Genomic DNA, 25917 nt, shown 5'->3' on the forward strand with positions numbered 1-25917 from the left:
CTCCCAGTATGAATTTACATAAACAATGTAGTACATGAACTACATTAACAGTATATAGAGTTATTACGGCCACACTATACCTCAATGAGTGAAAGTTATACAATATAATACTCTAAAAATACTCCTCCGGTACAATCATAGTGGCACATACTAATAGACTAGTAGGATATCGAAAGGTCACATCAACTTTTCACAAAGTTAGGTACACATGCAGGTCAGTTTTCACTTAAGCCTCTCAAATCCATTTATAATATAGATATCATATAAAATAGATATGATCTCATACAAAATGCAACAGGAAAACATACAATACAAACATTATCAAATGGCCCAAGTATAAAAAGACATACATACAGGCATTTGGGTTTCCTATTTGAGGAGATGTCTGTAAGCTGAAGGAAGACAAATAAGAAAAAATGTTACTGCATTTGAGGGCTGGATTTGGTTTTTAAAATATTTCTTTTATTTTCTAAAACTTGCATTCCCATTAAGGGAGTCGGTAAGTGTTACTGGTAGCATGACCTGCAGCACCATCCATCGCACTGGTGAACAAGAACATCTCATCTCATCTTTGCTTGCTTACTCCAGGAGCCTCTGCGGGCCCTTGTTCTGAGATTTCTGAGAAGTCTATGTCAACAGATCTCAAAAATCTCAAACACTCAAAAGAGCCTCCCGGCAGAGCAACATCTGAAGAAATATGTTTTCAAATACTAGAATGCCTTTGCATCCTCATAGCTTAGCTCCCAACTTGTAAGTGAGAACATAAGATACTTGGTTTTCCATTCCTGAGTTACTTCACTTAGAATAATGGCCTCTTGCTGCAAAGACCATTATTTCATTCCATTTTATGGCTGAGTAGTATTCCACAGTTTATATATACCACATTTTCTTTATCCACTCATTGGTTGATGGGCACTTAGGTTGATTTCATATTTTTGCAGTTGCAAATTGTGCTGCTATAAACATGTGTGTGCATGTGTCTTTCTCATATAATTTACTTCTTTTCCTTTGGGTAGATACCCAGTAGTGGGACTGCTGGATCGAACAGTAGTTCTACTTTTAGTTCTTTAAGGAGTGGGGTGACAGATAAAAGACAACATATGGGTATAATGTACACTGCTCACGTGATGGGTGCACCAAAATCTCAGAAATCACCACTAAAGAATTTATTCATGTAACCAAAAACCACCTATTCCCCCAAAACTATTGAAATAAAATAAATACATAAAATTTGAAAACCTGAAATGATCTGCCATGATTTCTTGATTGATGCAGGCTGTATTTGCAGCTAATCTATAGCTGTGGCCAGTCACAATGTATCAACTAAGGAGAACATTGACATAAAAGGTTTCTTGCCTATAATACATCATTTCTAAAATGAGAGAATATGAAGAACAACCCCACAGTTGTCCCTGAGGCTGTCTCTCATGGAGATGATTTCCCACTCCTAATAACTCATGCAATAAAATATCTGCATGCACTTTTGTGGCTGGGCTTGGAATATTATCATTTGCAGAATAAATTGGTAATTATCATTTTGTGATAGAGATGTCACCATCCAGTGTATAGGCAGTATATTTCCATTCTCCTGTTCCTGATCTTCCTCATGTAGCTTTCACTAGAATAAGTGGTGTCACATTAGCAGGCAGACCAACAGAAGAAGAGAAACGACAAATAAAATATGGAGAAAAGGCCACCTTGGTATTGGGCCAGTGTGGCCAAGACATGTGTCCCTGCTGTACTAAAATAATCTGAAAACCCAAGCTCAGCCTAACAGGATCATCGCTTGCATTCTTCTGACTGCAGCAAGCCACAAAGGAGGTTCCTTAAAAAAGAAAAAAAAAGAGGTTCATGTCATGAAGAGACAAGATAAGATTCTTGTGTTCTGTCTTTTGACACAATCAGAACTCAGCAATATTTGACCCTGTTCCTGCAGGCTGGGTTTGGCTTGAGATTAGTAAATTGTAACAGAAAAAGGCACCATTCTCACATGAGGTCCCAAAGATTATGCAACATACAAAGAAGGTGGGACAGATGGCTCTGGAAAGCGCCAGGCTGGTAGCTTCTGGGGACCCGAAGGCACTGGCATCAACTTTCTCTACCCCACCATCACCAAAAAGTATTTCTCAGCTGGGCTCCTTCAGTGAACTTCAGTCAATGTGTAAACTGTAAAAATAAACAGGGTGTTTCTTCCTTTAAATCTTTCCTCCTTATTTTTTTTTTAATTATTGGAGAGTAACAAAATATGTTCACTTTACTGTTTGTATGTATGTAAGTGGTAGTTGAATGATTTGTTACATACGTTTGTATATATACTGCTCTTTGGAATTTTATGCAAACTTGAGAGACAGAGAGAGAGAGAGAGAACAAATACACGTGTATGTATGCTTCTTTCCCTGAGAAAAAGGCTAACAGTGTTATCACATGTTCAAAGTGATCTCTGACTTCAAAAATGTTTTTAGAACTCCAACCTTAGTGACTATGAATGTCACTAATGGGCCCTCCTGGGACCTCAAGAAATGAAAGGACTTTACTGTGTCTTACCGAGAGGGAAATGCATGATAAAGATGAGTAAAGATAGGTCATGAAGCTCACACATATAAAGGTACTATAAATTGTGCATGTGTAAATGTCACATACCAGATCAAATACTGACCACATAACAGGCAGAATTAACCCTCATAACAGCCCTTAGGAGGTAAGTACCATCATTCCAATTTTACAGATATGGAAGATAAGGCAGCAGAGTGAAGTAACTGACTTGAAGCCTCAGTGCTTTACCAGTGTTCAGGCTGGCCTTCAAATCCAAGTTAGCAGACTCTAAGTCTGAGCAAGCCTTCACTCTGTACTGTCTTCTTAAAAACTATGTGTTCATGTACCTAAATATAAGAACAAAGTAGTATGTACACAATAAATTAAGTGGAATAAATGGCTGGACTAGAATTCCTCCAAAGATCCTATAAACGATGAGGTTTGGGGTGGAGGCTGGGGTTTATCATCACAGCCACCACAGAATTTCCTCTGCTCCCCCCGTGAACACAAGAGGCTACTGTTCCTCCTGGCCCTTTTGGCCTCAGGCAGATGGAAAACCTTTTCTCACTTAGCCCATCTACCTACTTCCATTTTCTCCTAGTACAACATTTTTGTTTTCTTTTTGATTAGGGAGAGGAGGATGTTAAGATGAAGATCAAAAGAGCCTTTGATCAAGGTCCCAGGTTGGAAAAACACAAATAGCCTTGTACTAAAAGCCAACCTAAGTACAGGTTTGACTAAATCTTATCCAAAATGCTTGGGACTAGAGGTGCTTTAGATTTAGAATTTCAGAATATTTGCATTCTACTTACCGGTTCAGCAACCCTAATGCAGAAATATGAGAACCGAAATGCTCCAACGAGCATTTCCTTTGAGCATGACCCTGGAGAGCACTCAAAATGTTTTGGATTTTGGAGCATTTAGAATGTCAGATTTGGCCGGGTGCAGTGGCTCATGCCTGCAATCCCAGTACTTAGGGAGGCTGAGGTGGGCAGATCACCTGAGGTCAGGAGTTCGAACCAGCCTGGGCCAATATGGTGAAACCCCCCCGTCTCTACTAAAAAGACAAAAAAAAAAAAAAAAAAAATTAGCTGGGCATGGTGGCAGGCACCTGTAATCCCAGCCACTCAGGAGGCTGAGGCAGGAGAATCGCTTGAAGCGGGGAGGCAGAGGTTGCAGTGAACTGTGATCACGGCATTGCACTCCGGCCTGTGCAACAAGAGCAAAATTCCGCCTCAAAGAAAAAAAAAAAAAAAAAAGAAGGTCAGATTTCTGTAATATACATTCACCTATAAAATAAGAAGTCATGTCTTTGATATCATCAAACTGCCAAATCTGTGCCCAGGATATCATCAAAGTGCCAAATCTGCCCAGGATATCTGTGGCTATAGAGACAAAGAATAACTCAGATGCTTTTAACAAAGAAAGTTTTGAATGATATCTTTGGCCCAGCTTAGTGAAGGTACAGAGAGCCCAGAAACCCAGGCTTCTGAAGCCTCAGCCGTACCAAGGACAGCTTCTCACCCCAGTGCACCACAGAACAAGCAGAAGATTCTGACTCTACTCCCCACTCTCCCCTTCTTGCTTGCACACCTGAGTTTCCTCCTTTAGAACAATGAGGAATACCATCCCCAGCCCAGATCTCACTCTCTCCACTAAGGCTGCACTACAAAAACAGCGTAGATCCTCATTTCCCTTCTTACACCACCTAAGTTCCCTCCCTCTCTTCTCTTCCCTCTTTTTCTCATTACCACCTCTAGAGAGCAGTGAAATTCCTAGATTAGTATGTAAGTTTCTTCTTTCTAAGGTGACTTACAGCATTAAGAATCTTCTTTGCTATGGAAAAATTTCCTTTCCCTCACATTTAGTGCCTTTGCTGAAATAATGTTTTGGCATCTGTATCTTTCCCTCAATTCCCTTGAGCATTTATGTTCTTGTTCACCTGGCTGATTTCTAAAAATATAATATGCTTACTCAGATATTGTATCTTTATGCTCTGAAAAATGGTGTCGAATTAGACACAAAGTGACCTACTATCCCATCTGTCAAAATCACTCACACAACTGTTCAAATGGAAGGTCATGAAACAGCTTGGATAATCTTATTTTAAGTGTTGCATTTATGTCCTGCAGGTTGCTAAATCAGGACTAGCAGTAATTCATTTAACACATATTTGCTGGGGTGCAGAACTTACTGGTACTGAGGAAACTGCTCTCAGTGAGGAGGGGGACACAATTACCAAATAAACAAATGAATATAATTTTACATAGTGCCAACTACTGCAGGCTGAATATCCCTAACCCAAACGCTCCAAAATGTGAAACTCTTTGAGAGCCAACATGACCCTCCAAGGAAATACTCACACTGGAGCATTTTGAATTTCTGATTTTGGATTAGGAATGCTGAACCAGTAAGCTGCATGCAAGTATTTCAAACTCTAAAAAAATCTAAAATCTGAAACATTTCTGGTCCCAAGCATTTCAGATAAGGTATATTCAACCTGTATGACAATGAAACAGACTGTTATAAGAAAAAATGGTCTACAGGGTGTGCACACTGTCTCCTAATGTGGCTGACTATGGTTCAAAGTAGAGTTTAGAGTACTATACAAGGAAACAAGGGGAAACCATATCTGCCTAATCCTTTCAGAAATCACATACCTCATTCTTGGTCTTCCTTGGGCAACGTATCCTCCTTCCAACCCTCAAACAGTTCCCTCACCACAGCCTGACCATGCCCCACTCATACACAGCTCTCATCTCTAAATTTCTTGCTATATTCTAACTGCACTGTATTTTATTTGAATTAGTCCATTTTTCCTTCGGTAGAGCAAGTCCGTGAAGGTAGATCATATCATATTTGGAATACAGAAGGTACAAACATAAATATTTATTAATTTCCCATTTGTGTATGTATATATGTATGCGTACATTTTTGTGCATGTACTTATGTGTGTATATGCATGCATGTACATGTATAGGTACATTTGTTTGTGGTGCACACATATACACAGTCATGTACTACAAAACTATGTTTTAGTCAATGACAGACTGCATATATGAGGGTGGTCCCATAATATTATAATAAAGCTGGAAAATTCCTATCACCAAGTGACACCACAGCTGTTATAAGGTCGTAGCACAATGAATTACTTGTTTGTGGTGATGCTGGTGTAAACAAATCTACTGTGCTGCCAGTCACATAGAAGTATAGCACATACAATCATGTACAGAGCATAATACTTGATAATGACAATAAATGACTATGCTACTGGTTTGTGTATTTACTACACTATACTTTTTATCTTTCTATTTTAGAGTGTAGCTGTTCTACAAAAATAAAATGTTATCTGTAAAACAGCCTCAGGCAGGTCCTTCAGGAAGTATTCCAAAAGAAGGCGTGACCACAGGAGATGACAGCTCAGTACACGTTACAGCCTCTGAAGACCTTCCAGTGGGACAAGATGTGAACAGGAATATTGATAATCCTGGCTCTGTGTGCATTTGTGTCCTAGATTTTAACTTTAAAAAAAAAAAAAAAGCTTAAAAGAAAAATTTTAAAATGTAAAAACAGAAAAAAAAACTTATTGAATAAGGACATAAAGAAAATATTATTGTACTTCTCTGGTATAAAAATAAGCACATAGGGCCGGGCACGCCTGTAATTCCAGCACTTTGGGAGGCCGAGGTGGGCGGATCACCTGAGGTCAGAAGTTCAAGACCAGCCTGGTCAACATGGTGAAACTCCATCTCTACTAAAAATATAAAAAATTAGCTGGGCACGGTGGCGGGCACCTATAATCCCAGCTACTCAGGAGGCTGAGGCAGGAGAATCGCTTGAACCCAAAAGGTGGAGGTTGCAATGAGCCGAGATCATGCCACTGCACTGTAGCCTGACAACAGAGCAAGACTCTGTCTAAAAAATAATTAAGAAAAAGTACATAGACCAATGGAACAGAATAGACCAGAATAGAGAACACAGAAATAAAGCCAAATACTTACAGCCAACAAGGCAAACAGAAATATAAAGTGGGGAAAGGCCACCCTTTTCAACAAATGGTACTGGCATAATTGGCAAACCACATGTAGAAGAATGAAACTGGATCTTCACCTCTCACCTTATACAAAAATCAACTCAAGATGGATCAAGGTCTTAAATCTAAGACCTGAAACCATAAAAATTCTAGAAGATAACATCAGAAAAGCCCTTCTAAACAATGGCTTAGGCAAAGACTTCATGACCAAGAACCCAAAAGCAAATGCAACAAAAACAAAGATAAATAGATAAGACTTAAACTGAAAAGCTTCTGCACAGCAAAAGAAACAATCAGCAGAGTATACAGACAACCCACAGAGTGCAAGAAAATCTTCGCAATCTATGCATCTGATAAAGGACTAATATCCAGAATCTACAAGGAACTCAAACAAATTATCAAGAAAAAAAAAACCCCATCAGAAGTAGACTAAGGACATGAATAGACAATTCTCAAAAGAAGATATACAAACGGCCAACAAACATATGAAGAAATGCTCAACATTACTAATGATCAGGGAAATGCAAATCAAAACCACAAAGTGATACCACCGTACTCCTGCAAGAATGGCCATAACAAAAAAAAGTTTAAAAATAGATGTTGGCAGAGATACAGTAGAAAGGGAACACTTTTATACTGCTGGTGGGAATGTAAACTAGTACAACCACTATGGAAAACAGTGTGGAGATTTCTTAAAGAACTAAAGTAGAACTACCATTTGATCCAGAATCCTACTACTGGGTATCTACCCAGAGGAAAAGAAGTCATTATATGAAAAAGATAATTGCATATACATTTATAGCAGGACAATTTGCAAATGAAAAAATATTGAACCAGCCCAAATGCCCATGCCTATTAATCAACTAGTGGATAAAGAAATTGTGGTTTATATGTACTGTGGACTACCACTCAGCCACAAAAAGGAAAGAAATAATGACATTCTCAGCAACCTGGATGGAATTGGAGACCATTATTCTAAGTGAAGTAACTCAGGAATGGAAAACCAAACATCGTATGTTCTCACTCATAAGTGGGAGCTAAGCTATGAGAATGCAAAGGCATAAGAATGATACAATGGACTTTGAGGACTTGGGGAAGGGGTGGAGGAGGAAAGGGTGGGAGGGGTGTGAGAGATAAAAGACTACAAATTGGGTACAGTGTACACTGCTCGGGTGATGGGTGCACCAAAATCTCAGTAATCACCACTAAATAATTTATTCATGTAACCATACACCACCTGTCCCCCCAAAACCAATAGAAATCAAAAATTAAAAAATAAAAAAAATTTTAAAAAGAAAATATTGTTGTACTTCTATATAATGTTTGTGTTTTAAGCTGTTATTACAAAAGAGTCAAAAAATTAAAAAACAATTTAAAAGTCTATAAGGTAAAAATTTTATAGTAAGCTAAGGTTAATTTATTATTGAGAGAAAAGTTTTAAACAAATTTAGTGTAGCCTAAGTGTACAGTGTTCATAAAGTCTACAGTAGTGTACAGTAATGTCCTAGGCATTCACATTCACTCACCAGACACTCACTCTCACCCAGAGCAAATTCCAATCCTGCAAGCTCCATTCATGGTAAACGCCCTATACAGCTATACCATTTCTTACTTTTTATAATATCATATTTTTACTGCGCCTTCTCTTCTTCTCTGTTTAGATACATAAATACTTATCATTGTGTTCCAATCACCTACAGTATTCAATACAGTAACATGCTGTGTAGGTTTATAACCTGGGAGTAATAGGCCAAACCATATAGCCTAGGCACGCAGTAGGTTATACCATGCAGGTTTGTGTAAATATACTCTATGATGTTCACACAATGACAAAATTGCCCAACCACACATTTTTTAGAACATGTCACATTGTCAAGCAACACAACTGGATATAATCTTGCATGTACATATCTAACTAGAAGAGCCAAAATGCTACCCAACTTTTGATTACATTATTTGGCTTGATGAGAAATAATGACTGGCTATGTCTCTTTAAAAAATGTTCAACTTTCAAGCTAAAAAAATAAACTAAGCAAAAAAGGTGAGCAAAAAAAATTTTTTTTTTTTTTTTTTTTTTTTTTGAGACGGAGTCTCTCCTGCCTCAGCCTCCTGAGTAGCTGGGACTACAGGCGCCCGCCACCGCGCCCGGCTAATTTTTTTTTTTTGTATTTTTAGTAGAGGCGGGGTTTCACCGTGGTCTCGATCTCCTGACCTTGTGATCCGCCCGCCTCGGCCTCCCAAAGTGCTGGGATTACAAGCGTGAGCCACCGCACCCGGCCTGCAAAAACAATTTTAAAAGAGAGAATGAATGGGCTTCCTTTCTTCCTCCTTGCCCTCCATTGTTTCCTCTCTTTGAGATTCCTCTTGACTTAGTATCGGAAGATTTCATACATTTCTTAGCTCTGGATGACTTATAATTCTAAATATGAAAGTGTCAATGCTACATTTTAATTTTAGAATTCCTAACCATCAAAGTCAGGTGATGCTCAGATAAGTTAAGAGGCCAAAACAACTTGGAAAGCACTGAATCCAACCCCTTCATTTTACAGAACTACAGGCCCATGAAGACCAACTATCTTGCCCAGTCAGAAGCAGGGTAAGAATCAACCGGAAGCCAGGTATTTTTAGGCCTTTTCACCTCACATCTGGGTACCATAACCTCATGCCCCAACCCTCTCTTGAGAGGGCAGGATGAAAGAAGATGGCAGAAAGAAGCTCAGATAGTCCCTCCAGCCACAGCTAATCAAGGCTGGACACTCTCATGGTTTCCCAAGAAGGTGACGGAGAGGGATCAAGGTGTGACGTGACTTCCCCCTTAGAAGCGTTTCACGTAGAAGACCACAGACATCCACCCAGAAAATAATAAATATGATACATGGATGAGACTGCTTTGAATATAGTGCCTCAAACCTCACAAATGTAACACACTTCCTTCCAGTCTCTTTTTGTTCTGGAAAGTTCTGGGGCTTATATCACTGAGCTGCGCTAAGGCCAAGTGTATATGATTACAGCAAGCACCATGTAGGATTTATTCATTTCTTTCCGTCCTTCCTCTCTGCTGTTCCTTCTTTTATCCACCTGCCTTTCATCTCATTCCTTCTTCTGGACAATTAGTTTTATTATTTAATCATGTTGCCTTTTCACCCTGGCTTCCAGAAAGCTCTAAGTAAACTTTTTAATCAACCAGTAGCAACCTTGCTAATCTTTTGATTAGCATAAATGTTGTTGCCTATTTTTCTTTTCCTTATAATAGAGCCCATTTGCTGCGGGGGTGGAAGCAGTAAGAAAAAAAAATCATTTAAAAATCTTCTAGGAAGGAAGTAAGCATAAATAAAGTTCAATAAGTAATGGAAATGTTATAAATAAACTGCTTTGGGGCATCCAAAAATCTTTCCTTGGCTTTGTTGTAGGGAACTGTAGAGAGGGCAGATATGACCACCTGCCCCCGCCCCCCTGCCGACCTAGAGTATGGTTATTTGTACCTCCCTCTGCCCTCCAACGAGACCAAGGGAATCCTGATCAAGCCACTTATGAGAACCAGGATCTTTATCCACATCCAGGGATCTCATCTGGGCTCTAGGCATTTCTTAAACTCCTGAAACTATATGCAAAACTGTATGCAGAAATCTAACCTAGAACTATCACCTGTGAATCTTTCAGTCCTTTTGAAAATCTATATGAAGAATTTTAACCTGTAGAGACTGTTGAACAGTGTTTGCCTCCCTATTAAGAAAAAAAAAAATGTGTATGTGGTTTGATTTTACTTTACTGAATTCATAAGATTCTCTTGAAGAGCTCCAAAACATGATAATAACTTCTGAGCTACTTGAACATCAAAATTGAAATGAATGATTTCTTTGGATACTTCATCTATTTTACAAATTTAAAAATATATATATATTTCTACCAACTCAGCATGGTGTGGAGTGGGAGGGTGAAGAGGGACTGGAAACGGCACATGCAGCATTTACCTTATTTCCAGGCGTCCTGGACTCCCAGGTAACATTTCCACAATATAGGCATGGCCCAGGCAATACTCTCAAATGATGTGTAGAGAGTCCCTGCAAGTCACCCAGCTCCCTTTTCTCTGTCCTCAGCCCATTCTCACCAAGCACAGGGACCTTACACTTGGTGGCCGGTCCAGGGTGACTCACCACGTGCCCGCTGAGGTCACGGCCAAAGCCAGAGGCCTGCTGGCTCTGATAGTACTCGAGCTGCTTCTCTGCCAGTTCTACCCGCTGTAACAGATTCTCAATAAAGTCCTGGAGCCGGGCTTTCCCTTGAACCTCCTTCTCAGCTGCCGCTTCCAGGAAATGGTTGAATGTGACAACTTCTCTGTAAGGCAAAAATGTCAGAACACAAAATGGAAATATGAGGCAAGGAATTCACTCATTCAACACATATTTATTGAGTGCCTACTATTTGTCAGTTACCACCCTAGGCAGTAGTACTCCATGGCAATGATGAAAGAGGTAATCACCTCTTAGTGATTATATTTAGAGACTGTATTTTAGTAGAAGAAGATAGTCACTATAAAACATACAAATAAATATATGTCAGATGGTCATAAGTGCTAAGAAAATTGAAACTGGGTGCAAGGGGACAGTGACAGAGAAAGGAAAGGAGTGAATAATATTTTAAAAAGCAAAGTTAGAAACGACCTTTTGAATGGGGTGACATTTGAACGGAGACCTGAGGAAGAAGCCATGCAGGTGTTTAGGAAGAGCAAATCAGGGACATGCAGATGGGTATGAGGTACAGTAAGGGGTTATATGGAGGAGGGAGCCAGGTAGGGCCTCACAGGTCACTGTGAGACTTTCGGTTTTATTACAAATGAGATAGGAAACCATTGGATGCATTGTTTTTAAGACAAGCTCTGACTTGGATTTTTAAAGGCGATTGAGAGAGAAAACTCTACAGAGAGAGAAAGTATAGGAGCAAGAGACCAAGCTAAGCACCAAAACAGCACAGCAAATGAGTCATCTTGTCCAAAAGTACATTTTTCAGCTAAGAACAAAACAGCCCATACAGCTACCATGAGGTCAACCCAAAGACCACCAGGAAAACTATTCTAATGCTGACATAAGAGAAGCAGTGCATGGGTTGCCCTCCCGTAAGAAGCTGAGCAAAATACTTTAACTACATAATTCACAAATAGATTACAAATCCAGAAAAATTCTAATAACTTTCTTACCATCTTATATTTTGCTTTCTTTCTTTTTTTTTTTTTTTTTTTTGAGACGGAGTCTCGCTCTGCCGCCCAGGCTGGAGTGCAGTGGCCGGATCTCAGCTCACTGCAAGCTCCGCCTCCCGGGTTCACGCCATTCTCCTGCCTCAGCCTCCTGAGTAGCTGGGACTACAGGCGCCCGCCACCGCGCCCGGCTAGTTTTTTGTATTTTTTAGTAGAGACGGGGTTTCACCATGTTAGCCAGGATGGTCTCGATCTCCTGACCTCGTGATCCGCCCGTCTCGGCCTCCCAAAGTGCTGGGATTACAGGCTTGAGCCATCGCGCCCGGCCTTTGCTTTCATTTTTAATGGAAATATGAAAATAGTATTTTTTTCTGATTTATAAATAAGCTATTTAAAAAATTCAAATAACCCATTAGAAATATAAAAAAGGAAAGATCACCTGAAACTCCATTATCGTGAGACCACCACCATTATCTTGTTAGCCATCCTCATGAGCATCACACTCATCCCCAAACACACCCACCCAAGCACACATACACTCACAGTTTTCCTTCTTTTCCTACCTTGCCCTCAACTCTCAATTCCCCTCTCTCCACACCCTCTTTCCCAGGCCGAGGACCCAGTAATCACCACTATGAATAGGTGTATATTGCCAGAGTTCTCTCCACCATATTGTCTTCACTTAATAAGAAGCCATGAATATCCTTTTAGTCATTACCCTTGTATGTTCTGCCAGTCCCCCTGGAGCTAATGAGTTCCGTAATTTTACTATCCGTTGGGTAGTCTTTCCTTTAGGCGTCTCCAAAATCTCTCTCAATCTTCAAGGAACGTCCTCTCATTGTTTTTGCCATGTTTAACTTACCCAAGATTCTAAAGACTCTACTTTCTGTCCTTTCAGCTCTTTCAATTTTGATTCGTGAATGCTAATTTTTGTTTATCTAACCTCATTCAGTTGTTCTAGACAGTCAATTAAATTCATTGGCTTCTCTGCATCTTCTCAACCTCCACTTGATCTTTATTTTCCACTGAGCTCTATAATTCTCTTGAGAGTAGAACTTCAGGGAAGTCTGGTTCAGGAAGTCAGAGTTTTACATAAGATCTTTGCAAAACAGCTGGTAGTGACTTCCAGCTCTTTTCTTCTGTACTACCAGTCAGTGTGCCACTTTTACAATTAGTCATGATTTTTCTCTCACAAATATATTACGCCACACTTGGCCATACTGAAACTTATTCTGACACTTCCTATAGAATCACACATCTCTATGAAACTTTGGGAATTACATATTTATAAAAACAGATAACAGGTTGGCTCTAATAATGATTCACTCAAAGAAATGCTAGTGATACCAGTCCCCGTTTTTTCTAGTTTCCTATCCAGGATCAAACATAAACCCCAACGCCATAATAATTTCATCATCTTTCAGTAGCTAAGAAATATCCACACAGAAGAAATAAGAGTCCCTCTGGAAAAGAATTTTTTCAATCATCAAGTTTCAACTTTATTTCCAGATGTTTCCATATTAGCCCTCCATAGAAGATGTGTACTTTTCAAGGTCTTCATTATTCAGGCCATGAACACAAGCCAATTTTTAAGCCCTACCGTCATTCACTTTGATCTGTCCTACCTGAGCCACAAACCTTAACTAGCAGCAAAGGAGTGGCAGGCCCATGTGAATGCATCCCCAGCCCTTTCGTGGTTCTTGCTTATGATTTAGGTCCTTTGGGATGGAGTATTCTGGAAATGCACCACAGGAAAATACTTCTTATTTCCAACATTAAGGCTTCAATTCATTTGGTGTCTGAGAATCCAAATTTCTACAAGCCTGTTGTAGAGGTTTCCTGGGTGATATTTAGGATAACTAAATATCACTCCAAACTGTACTTATAGGGCAAACAATCAAAAGTTTTTTTAAAAAGTACCATTTTAAAAAATTCATTTTGGTCGATATTTCCTATATCTTATTATGGAAATCGTTCACATATATTAAGGAAAATATAAAAATTGACCTTTTGGAAGACTCAACTGGGCAGGGATAGAATCAGCTTTTGTTCTCTGTTCTAAGTCCGGCACTCAACGCACTTGTGTTTGACACACAATATTGAATAAGTATTTGTTGTAATTAATGTTTATAAAGGACAAGGAAGAAACTAAAAATGACCCAAAATCCTACCACTTAGAAGTAACTACTGTCAATACCCAGTATATTTTTTCCTGTCTTTTATCTCTGTGCACATTTGCTATTCCAGGACTCTCATGCTATGCAGTCTAGCATATGCAAAGATGGCAACATTTGATGGCTTAATCTCAGGGGATTAGCATCACAAAAGCAAGAGAACAAATTTGAATGCAACACCTTTTATGATTGTGGCTGTATTTTTAAATCACATAATATTTTGCCAGTGGTTCCATATGAAACTTTTAAAAATTAATATTAATGCTGATAATATTAATTTTTAATATTAATTTTAATACGCTCCCGGAATGTTATGCTATGTTATAGAAAAGAAGGATCTTTTTTCTAACTTCTCTCAACCAATTATCTTGTGCCCTGAAGCTGAGAAGTTAATACCCTCTGTATTTTTCAACCACCTGGCACAAACTGCTAACCTAATTTCAGTTTGTAGATGCATTACATTAACTAAGGTGGAAAAAAAAAAAAACAGTTAAAACAAGCTTGATGGTATACTATGATTTTGTTTTAAAAGACAGGTTAAACACAAGACAAAGACTGGAGTTCATCATACTGAGATTGTATAGGGTATCTTTGTTAGATGAAAAAGGTATCAAAACCAAGTGACTAATTGTGGAATATCATGTATGTACATCTCAGATCCACCTTTCATTTACATCCTGTTCAGTCTGGATGAATATCCAGAACCACCTCTTATTTCCCCATAGAATCTTGGGGTTTTTCTGAATGGAAAAGAAAAGGGGTTAAACACATTGCATTTGTAACCTCTTTCATAATTACACTCCAAACAATTAAATATCCATTCAAAGTGCAAGACAGACCAACAGATTTCAAGGTAAGAAAGTACAAAATGTTCACTGATACAGTTTCAGATCCCACATTGCAATGACTCTTTAAGAAACTACCAACTGTCACATTGGGCACAGCATCAAAGCAAAATATCCACGATTATCTGAGAAGGCTATTAAAATACCCCTCCATTTTCCTACTACGTATCTGTGGGAGACTAGATTTTCTTCATCTGTTTCAACCAAATCAACAAATTTGCAACAGACTGAATGTGGAACTATCAAAGTCCAGCTGCCTTCTATGAAGCCACACATAAACTTTTAAAACAATACCGCTCTTTTCACTAAATTATTTTTGGGAAAACAGTTATTTTTCATAAAAATATGTTATTTACGTTAGCATATAATGGATACATGTAGTGAGAGAGTCAAACAATGAAAGAAGGAAATACTGAAATAAACACGTAATTACAAAGCTAGTTAAATGTGACTAAGAAGAAGAGTAATATGATGCTATCGGACAGAACAGTAGAAGACTTGTGTGGTTTTATTTCTGGTTCTCAACCCTGTGACTCAGAATACAGTGTGAAAGCTGGAAGGCCAGATGAGAAGATAAGGGCCAACCTGAGTGAAACTCAATCAGGGTGTGGGTGCCGACCAGTGCTGGGGAAATTTAACTGATTCTAAGCCACTTCCGGCCCCATCTTTGACTTCTTCTTCATTAAAAAAAAAAAAAAAAAGGCCAAATATTATTAAATCTGAGGTTTTAGTCTTCAGTAGAAAACACGCTAATTTAAAGCAATATTTGACACTAAAAAAAAAAATACCAGTACAACATAAGAAACTGACCTTGAAGCTCATTATGATGCAGAATGATTTCCAGATCTGGAAATCTGTCAGACTGACAGGTAACCAGAAACCAACACAGTAGAAGAGGAGCAATGAGTGAAAAAGTCCTTTCCAGAGAGCCAAACCTTCAGTTAGAAAATATATCCATTCACACATGCATTCATTCATTTACGGGAGGACCATATGGTCTGAAAAACAGATAATATTATTTCATTTTTTACAGATGGAATCCTCTGTTACTTCTTCTGATATGGGTTAAAGACAGGTTAATTCAGAAAAATCAAAGACACGCTATCATGTGACCAAGACACCCTAGAAGCACGTGCAGAGATCAATGGAAATATGTGTTCGCACACTGTGGTGCTCACTGCAATTTTGCATAGGCATTGAACTATACATTTTAATGAGTGATAACACGCTGATCCTATCATCTATTATAATCTACTATCCACAAACCATTTCTTACGTCTATTTTAACTTCCTTCATTTTTGCACTGAGCCATGCTTACTTTTGGATATGCTGTTCTCTCTGCCAGGGTCATTCCTCCTCCTCTTCCAAAGCCCCCACAATTAATTATCAATTAACTATTCCTCTAACCTCAGACTCTCTTGCCAGGGAGTATTCTCAGACACACGCCCAGGTGTACATGACATGGCCTACTGTGTTTTCCACAGAAGTTTGTACCCTATCACCATGCACATCACAATGAACCAGTGTGCCATTTCCCCATTTGACCATAAAATCAGTGAGTTCGGGACCTTGTGTGCTCCTTCACTGTCTGCAGGTACCCCCTGCACCTAACCTGAGCCCAGCACACAATACAGGATTAATGCATTTCTGCTGAATGCATGAAATGTGCAACTATATCTCTACTTGAAAATCGTTAACCAACACAGATATCCTTAAGTTTCTATTTTCCTTTTCCAGACAAGTACTGGAGCATCAAACCAATGAGTAACCTATGGGTACCTCCTACAGGAATAGGGGGTGGGATCTAAAACTGATGCCTTTCTTCTATTCTTAAACACTTTAACATCAGCTTCTCCTCCCAAAGGCAAAGCTCCACCAAGTTATTTAAATTTCATTTTACATGACTGATTTATGAACCTCTTCAGAGGAATATGAAATGGTAAAAATACCTCTGGCTAAAAATAGTCTAGCTATTGATCACAGAGCACCTCAGACAGACCATAATGTCAACCACAAGGCAAATCCCAAAGCAGGAGTCGACCACCTCTGAGCACAGGGAGCTTGGCTGCAAACCCATAGCACGGAGTCGGCTCCTGCCCTCTCTTTGGGGCATCACAGGCCTGAATCTGCAACAACTGCACGTCTGGAGGCATGGCCCATCTCTACTCTTCTTGGCCCTTACCTCTAATGAGAAAATCAAACTATTCTCATTGGTTGTAAGTTGACCAATACTATATTCTGAGTCCCAAGGGCATAGAGTGGGGATGTGGTAGGAGGCAGGGGAGTGGAGAAAAGAGAATATGCAGAGACAGAAATCGAAAACTTCCTGGGTTTCCGAATTTTACCATGTGCCAACCCTGAGAGGGTATGCTTGACACCTCGTTTATTCTGTATGAGTTTGTAAGTCTGCAAGAAACACAGCCTGAGAAGAGGGGACCCCATTTATATGCACAAACCAACAATGTGGAGCAAACAGACCCTTCACCACACCACTGACCTCTATATCCAATGTGATGTTTTTCTTGGCCTGCTTCCTAGCTATGAATCAGTCTGGACACTACATTGCCTAGTCACTGCTTTAGCTGATCAAAAAATGGGAATGAATTAAATGGCAAGAGGATTTAGTCGTGCAAAGCAAGTTACCAAATCAGATTTGCCTTTTAAAGGCCAGCATTCCAAGGTCAGTTCTGGATAAAAACCTAAATGGGCATTACCTAGCTCAGGCCAACCCCTCTATGTCTCTTTTGTCACACCCCCTAATGACTTGTTTAACATCAGTTTTCCCTTCTGGTTTATAAGGTCCATGAAGGCAGGAACTGGACGCATTTGGTTTACCATCCCATGGTCGGAACCTAGATCAGTATCTGCTGCTCAGCAAACACTCATAAAGATTTGTCTTCTGCATGGCTTTAGGCTGGAATGAGGCAAATGATGAAGGAGAAAGGGAAACAGATTCTATGTGTCACTGCCTGCAAGGGAGTAGGATGGAAATCACAAAGAGGCCTCTCATTGAGATCAAAGCCTAGCAGTGGCAAAAGCCCTACCCCGATTAAACACAGACATCTGAGAGTCAAGTGAAAAGCCCTGGACTGGGTGTTCTGGAAGCTTAATATCATGACCACACTGATGATGCCACCCTTCCCCTGGCTCTCTACACCTCAGATGCCAGCTGACATTTTCTTTAATCACATCAGAAAAATAAATGATGTCACCATGGCAGCCCTCTCAAAATAGCAAAGAAGCAAGCCCATCCAAAATGGGCCACATTCAGTATTACATAAGTCTTGACGCTTTGGGGAAAAAAAATCACATTTTCAGGAGTCTGGCTGGGACACAGTGAACTAATGGAAAAAGCACTCAGCAGAGAGACAGAGAAATTGGATTCCAGGTTCAGCTTTGCTACTAAATCTCTATCCTTGGGCAAGTCATTCCCCTGCTCTGGGCCTTATTTTCAGCATGTATAAAATGAGTGTGTTATCCTACAGGAAACAGGGGCAACCTTCTGGTTCTCAAATCAGAAATCACATGGTCTACCCAGGGGCCATCTCTAGCAGCCCTCCCTGATGCCCCTTCAAGGTCACTCTCTTCTGGCCATCAGTGCAAATTCAGCCTTTCCTCCTCATTTCCTCAGTGTGGCCTCTCCACACAGAAAAATCTGTTCTCTAATGTATTACCAACTTGAAACTGTGGCTTATATTGAGGCACTTCTCAAAACTCCCCTTGCATGTTCGTGGGTATCCCTTATTCTTCCTATACAGAGCACAGACACTTTAGGGAAAGACAGCAAGCATTTTATGTTCCCCCTCACACACCTCGCACAGCATTGGGCACATTACTGATGTTCAATCAGGACTTTTGAACCATATTGCAGAAAAGTATATATGTAAATTCTGTATTACTTTTATTACACTCAAATTTTCCAAACCCCATGGGACCAACTCAGCCAGCAACCTAGCTACTAATTCCATCCTTTCTTGTTAGGGATGCCTTACCGCAACGTTTCCAGGATTGATTTACCTGATTACAGGCAGCACTACCCAACAGCTCTTCAATAAGTAAATACCTGTTTCACTAGAACTTTTAAAGTTACACTGACTTTGTCAAGACAATGAGCAACTTCTCTCCTGGGTTTGCACTCCAAAACCTGCAGATACCTTCTACGGGGATACAATGAAACCGACCAGTATAAAAGTGCAAAATAGTTGACCCTTGAACAATGCAGGGAATTAGGTGAACCAATCTCCTATGCAGTTGAAAATCCAAGTATAATTTTTGACTCTCCAAACATTTAACTCCTAATAGTCTACTGCTGACCAGAAGCCTTACTGAAAACATAAACAAATGATTAACACAGATTTTGTATGTTACATGTGTTACATACCTGCATTCTCAAAGTAAGCTAGAGAAAAGAAAATGTTATTAAGATACTCATAAGGAAAATATATTTACTACTCATTAAATGGAAATGGATCATTGTAAAAGAGGAGGAGAAAGAGAAAGGTTGGTCTTGCTGTCTCAATGGTGGCACAGACAATAAAACCTCTGCACTTACGTGGAACTGCACAGTTCAAACCTGAGTCGTTCAAGGGTCAAGTGTATTCTCCATTCAGACAACCTCCTCTGCTATGAGTATATATGTACAACTTCTGCAATCTGGCTGATTCAGCCTATAGATGGCCTCAGGGCAGAAGCAGCCTTTGGGCCTTTTATTTTAACTTGAAAGAAAGGATTTTAAAAGTTGAAGGAAAAAATCCATAAGCAAAAGAAGCTTATGTGAATTTTAAATAATAGATGTTTACTTTTTTTGAAACCATATCTACTATCTGTGTTTCACAGGGTCCCTGGAGTGTAAGTCAATTGTGAATGAGACTGTTAACAACCTACTTTCTCTCACAAATGGGCCTAGGGAGCTCATGTGGAAGTGTTTGGCAAGGGTGCACAACTCCTGGTATGGTCCTTGGCAAAATAGGGTCTTCCCTTATCTGAAAGGCCAACTCTTTGGTGGAAGGCACAGCTCTCTGAGGTAGTGGTTAGGATGGAAGAGGCACCCACCGCCCAGCTAGGCAGATGCAGTCAAATCAACCCACTATTAACAGTGTGACAGGTGGGCAGCTCCTTCTGCATCCCCATTCAGAGGGCAGGGGCGTGGGGGTGGGGAGGCTAGACGCTGCAGACACTGAGGGCGCTGTCCATAGTCTCATTCTTAGACCAAGAGCTCCAGTGTCCTCCCTGGAAACAAGACTCTTTCAGTCCCACTTTATGTACAGAAAGAGTGACTATTTTAGACGTGAATACAGAAACTGATGGGACTGGCCCAAATGAATGTTTTAAAAAAATGAAGACTTGGTTTATGTTTAAAAGTTTAAGGCAATTTCCCTGCACTTTTATTTAAAATACTTTTTCTTTTCTTTTTTAAATATCATTGCTTTTTTCTGTTAGTCCAAAAATAACATATAAAAATCACCTTGTGGCCGGGCACGGTGGCTTATGACTGTAATCTCAGCACTTCAGTGGCTTATGACTGTAATCTTCAGTAGATCACCTGAGGTCAGGAGTTCAAGACCAGCCTGGCCAACATGGCAAAACCCCGACTCTACTAAAAATACAAAAAAATAGCTGGGTGCAGTGGTGGGCGCCTATAACCCCAGCTACTTGGGAGGCTGAGGCAGAATTGCTTGAACCTGGGAGGCAGAGGTTGCGGTGAGCCAAGATCATGCCATTGCACTCCAGCCTGGGTGACAGAGTGAGACTCTGTCTCAAAAAAAAAATCAACTCGTAATTTATCCTCAGGTATACTCACAAAAATGTGAACAAACTTGTACAGGGGTAATAACCAAGGCAATATTTTTAATACAGGGAAAATGGAATAAAACTATGTATTCATCAATAGCAAACTGGTTAAATGGATCATGATGCATCCATACCATGGAATACTACACAACAGTCAAAAAGAATAGTATAGTTCTGTATTTAGTAAACAAAAGATGCCTGAAATCTATTATATTAAAAATGAAAACAATTCAATGTGCAAGTGGCAGAACAGTATGTGTCACGATTTCATTTAGAAAAAATGGAATCTGTGTGTGTACAATTGTAGGCACACAGGAAAGGTCTGGAAGGGCATTTACGGAACTTAACAGTGGCTGTCTCTGAAGGATAGGATAGGATGTGCTTGGATTGGAGAAGCTATTTTTACACATATAATTCTGTCCTATTCAAGTTTTTCCATGTATTAGTTTTTCAGCTGGTGCTCAAGTGGCAGCCTTGGATTAACCATAACATGTAACTGACCCATGCATAGCCCACTTTTATTTAGTCAGATATTTTTAACAATTAAGCATTTTTGAACCCATCACTCCGGGCAACTACTACTCCAGATCTCATGTTCATTATTACTTGTATAATTAGTAAGTAAAATACAACAAATAAATAAGTTCAAAAAATTAATTTGGTTGCCTTTTAAACTCACTGCTCTTGAATAAAGCAAAAATTTTCAAATTTAATTCTAGGTCTCTCTTAACGCATAGAGTAACCACATCTGCCCTTTTTTCAACAGCATGGTGCAGGTCACCCTGGTGGCCATTAACGGGTCTAGACACTAACTTCCCACCAGGAAACACCAGAAACCGAAAGGGAAACATTTTTCATTAGAGATTATTTCCCTAGGAGCAAAGCAAGTCAGAGGCTGATTCAAATCCATCCTAACTACGTAATTTAAAAAATGTCTCGCCTGAACAAAAAATGTCTAGGCTTCCCTTCAAGGTAGAATGTAAGCATTTATGTGATAGCAAGTAAGATCTCTTTAATCTATGGAGTGTCTCAGGAAGTTTTAATTATTACATTTTAAGAGACAACACAAAATAGAAGAGTACCAGAGGGCAAAGAAAGGATGACATTAAATCAATCTCTATAATAGAACTCAAATTATTTGGAAACCTACCTTCTAGGATGTTTTACTCCATCAATTTTAATGTCCTTTGATTCCATGAATTTCTAAGCCTCTATTTAAAACGAAATCTGACATTCTGCATTTGAGAAATACACTGACTTGTTATGTGTATTTTTCTAGTTTGGGTTAAATTTATACTTACTGATAAGGAAATGCTTCTCTAAGTATGATGATTTCTTAAGCAATAGCTTCTATGATCTACAACTTGTGAAAACCAATCTCAACTCTTTGCAAGTGGGCAAAACTTAATCTGATACACGTCATTTTCCAAAAAGTCAAGTCTCAAACTTAAATCATAGAAGTACAACAATATCAGAAAGTCTTTCCTCTAGGTTTCCTAATGTCTGCTTCTCTCAAATATAAATTAAATTAAATGGATTCTCAGCTACTAACATTTAATTAATCTGGGCAGATAATACAACATGGCAAATAAACCAAACTTATTTATACTGGAGAAACGTTTTTGAACTTAAGACAGCATCTTGCCCTACTGACTTTATAATACAGAAACTGTCAAGAAGATGAGCTCACTCAGCTCACTCTTTCTGCCTTCCCATTCAACTCACCCTTGCACGCCATTTGGTGCTAGGAATGGATCCCCCCATGGCTAGGCTGTGCTAGTCTTCTCTCTAAAAACATTATCTGTAGTTTACAAATTCCCAGCTGAGAAGGAATTAGATATTTGACTTTGTTGCTGGGTTGCAGACCATGCACACAGAGGGTAAATGATATCAAAGCCCTGCGCCTCCTGGTTCAACTATATCAATAAGAAATGCAATCAAGGCACCTGCAAATAGCAAAAATCAACCTTGCTTAGCATTTGTTTGTAAGGGGATTGGGGTGCTGCTTAAAGCAATGGGGTTAGCATCCCGTCAGCAACACTTACTCTTCTTTCCTAAGAAGCTCCTCCTCTGATTCTGTCAGGCGTTGCCTCAGTGCAGCTATCATTTCCACGGCCACGTCCACCTGTCTGTTCAGGGCCCGCTCTCGTCTCTGAACTTCCTGCTTTTTCTGAGTCAGTTGCACAAAAGCTGCCCGAACTTCCAATAGTTCTGCAGTTTTCTGGGCCAACTCTTTGGTGAGTTTATCAATTCTCTTCTCAATGGTCCTATCCACAGCCTCAACCATTCGATTGAATTTTTCTCTGACATGTGCCTCGAAAGAAGCTTTGGTGTCTGAGGTGGGCAGTCCGGGACCGGACCGTGGCCCATCCAGCGAGTCTGCACGGAGGTCCATGGCAGTGTAGGTCTGCACATAGGACACAGGCCTCTCTGCCACCACCTCAAATGGCTTCCTGTCCTTGGAATGTTCATGTGAAATGCTGTACAAGTTAACATAGCTCGGTTTCTGCTTTACCACATTGCCACTGCTCTGCAGTTTTCCCGGTTTCAGGAGTTCTGAGGAAGTGACTAGGTCTGTGTCTTTGAGGGATGGAAAGACACTGCATTTTGTCAAGAGGGTTCTTTCTTCGTAGCTGTGACTGAACTCCAGATGGGCCCTCAAGGATGACAAGCTTCTAAATCTGGTATGGTCTCCACACCTCGGGCAGCGGAATGGCAGGCACACAGCAACATTCTCAAAGGACTCCTGCCAGGGATATCTGCTTTCCTCAAAAGCCTTCTGTTGCATTACTCTAAAAGTCCTGGGAAGGGGAAAATAGGTAGTTTACATGTCTGCTGAAACGCACACTACTAAAATGATTGCTGCTTATCTCCATGACAGCAGAGGTTTTTTGGTTTCAAGTGACTTTTGCATAGAACATTTCATGTTGCAATTAAAACCTACAGCCCATGGGCCAAATCCATCCACATCAATTTCTGCATTATTTACTGCTGCTGTATCAATTTCTGTATTATTTACTGTAAACCAAAATGGCAGTGGTAACTGAGACAGAGACTCTATGCTCCTAAAAGCTAAAATATTTACTACGTTTACAGAAAAAGTGTGCCATCTCCTACCTAGAATCAAAAAGGTGAGTAACATCCCCTCTTCACAGATGAGAACACTGGAGCAAGGAAGTAAAGCCATTAATCCAAGGTCAGATGGAAAGTGGTAGATCCAGAAGTGGAATTCAAGTTTCCTGCCCTCCTGAATTTGGCACACTAAATGCAAAACCGTGCCCCATTTTAAGGATACAATCCGAGACGCGTGAACACAAGAATATATGAAAACTCACGTGAATTGTCAAAATGGGTCCTAAGACAGCAAGCTCGGGACCTATCCTCAAGTACAGGAAAGATTACTCAAGCCATGCACAGTGGCATTAAGCCTACAATCAGCTGAACATTTTTCACTCTGAAATTTTTGCCTTTTTTTCCTTCAAGTATTGCTGTGATGACATAAACCAAAGTGCTTATCATAACAATAATAGACCCCATATGTGAGTTTTCCTGAAACCTGGGGACCCAATGTGTCAAATACCATTTGACATAAGTTGGGCCATGGCCAAGATTTTTATTATCATAGAGGGTTCTGGATGGATTTGTCTTGTCTCAGATGCTATTTTATATGACAACCTCTAGGGATGGTCAATGTGTGAACCAGCTAGGTATCAGCATACTCTCTTAATAACAGGAAGTTCTGGTTTCCTTGTAGGAATTTATTATCTTCACCCTAGCAACAGATGACTGTTGGCAACCCAATTCTGCAAGCAGTGCATATCTTCTATTCTTCCATGAATGGTTTCTACTTAAATGTAACAAGCATTGGACCCAAAATGAGGGAGCCCAGCTGGGGTCTTTGGGTGAAAAGAGTCCTCAACCTCTTCAAAAGCAGAGGTGCAAATAGTCCCCAGGTAGCGAGGCGGGCAAGGCTTCTAGGTGAAGCCTCTGGCCCCCAGAGAGGGTAACCTCTCCCTGTGACGGGTACACCGGGGTGTTTAACCACTGGTTTTCTGGGAATGAGATGCAAACCCTGGCTCAGCACAGGGCCAAAGACGCTGGCAAGAGGTAAAGAAAGGGGAAGTCAGGATTCTAGGGGGGCAATGGGAAAAGGGTGGCATTTTGGATGGGAAAATGGGTAATCACACACTTCAGAGCACGCAGGCTTTTATGGGCCCAGGGGAAACCCCAGTCCACGGGGCTCATGGAACAGCCCTAAGTGACTCTGCCAGAGAAGGGCAGGCTGGCAATGACCCTGCCCCGGGGTCCCAGCTCTCCCCGCCCCCGCTCCGCTGCGTGCCAGCCCACGGGTGCCAGAGTGGATTCGTGTGCACACGAGTTCCTGCTGGTCGGGGCCGGGAAGCCGGCTCTCCCAACTCCCCGCCATGCTGCGGGCTCGGGGACCCCCTCCCCAGTCCTGGCCACCCCGGTCGGTCCCCTCCGCCGAGCCGCGGGCGCAGATAGCCGGCGGCCGCCTCTTACCCGACTTGTTGCTGCTGCTGCAGCCGCCGCCGCCGGTGCTGATGCTGCGGGAGCGAAGCGGTTTTCAGCAGAGCCGTAAATCAGACTGAGCCGGGCCGGCTCCCACCCCACGCCGCACCTCCGCGCCGGGACCGGCGGCGTCCAGGGCGGAGCGAGGCGCGGCTAGCCAGCGGGGGCGGCGCTCGCGGGCACCGGGGGCACCGCGCCGGGGGTGCGAGGGTTCCGGAACGCCGCGGCCCAGGGCTGCCACCTCCGCGGGGAACACCCTTGCTCTGCCCAGCTGGCGGGAGCATCATCTGCCCGCCCGCCACCCAGCCGGGAGCCCGATCCGACTCAGGATTACACTGACATCACTGCGAGAGATGCTGGGATCATTCCCCGGGGGAGGGAAGGGAAAACGCGTGTCAGCCTAGCAGTCGCGGCGCTTTCTGCAGGCCCTGGCAAGCTTTTTTGCACTTAGTTTAGGGGGAGCGGGAGAGTGTGGATGAGGATACAGCATAGCTGGGCATCTTCTTTGAAAATCTGCCAGTTGGAAGGCCTGGGTATTTAATTAGGACCTCTTCATCCCTAGCAGCGGGGCGAGAATGTCCCCAAATAACTAACTAACCCAGAGAGTACACTCCAGCCTTCCTAGGCAAGTGTCCTGAGGCTACGTTAACGGGCAAAACTAAATCTAGTAAAGTGCAGGGATTATGAACAAACAAAGCAACAAGATCCCCTCACCTACACCCCCATCTCTGAGGAGGATGCCCCCTTTCCCTGGAGAAAAGATTCGTCCTCCTAAAGAGAGGATGTCCTGAAGAGAAGACGGCAAATATTTCTTCTGAAGG

The 25917-nt window shown here is 41.0% G+C and overlaps 1 protein-coding gene across 2 annotated transcripts in view; it reads right to left on the reverse strand.

Moving 5' to 3' along the window:
* Positions 1 to 25408, reverse strand: part of LOC112632165 (protein ZNF365) — a 107362-nt gene extending 81954 nt beyond the window's left edge. Inside the window, exons 1-4 of one of the 2 annotated variants that reach the window (XM_025397949.1) lie at positions 25088 to 25408; positions 22612 to 23367; positions 10720 to 10900; positions 355 to 392 (exon numbers count right to left, since the gene is read on the reverse strand). In XM_025397949.1, the coding sequence (XP_025253734.1) occupies positions 355 to 392; positions 10720 to 10900; positions 22612 to 23354 (962 nt within the window). In that variant the 5' untranslated portion in view covers positions 23355 to 23367; positions 25088 to 25408. The remainder of the gene's footprint in view (positions 1 to 354; positions 393 to 10719; positions 10901 to 22611; positions 23368 to 25087) is intronic. The other variant, XM_025397950.1, reaches the window with a different exon arrangement.
* Between the last annotated feature and the right edge of the window lie 509 nt (positions 25409 to 25917).

This window comes from Theropithecus gelada, chromosome 9 (assembly GCF_003255815.1).
Source record: "Theropithecus gelada isolate Dixy chromosome 9, Tgel_1.0, whole genome shotgun sequence".
NCBI lineage: Eukaryota > Metazoa > Chordata > Mammalia > Primates > Cercopithecidae > Theropithecus > Theropithecus gelada.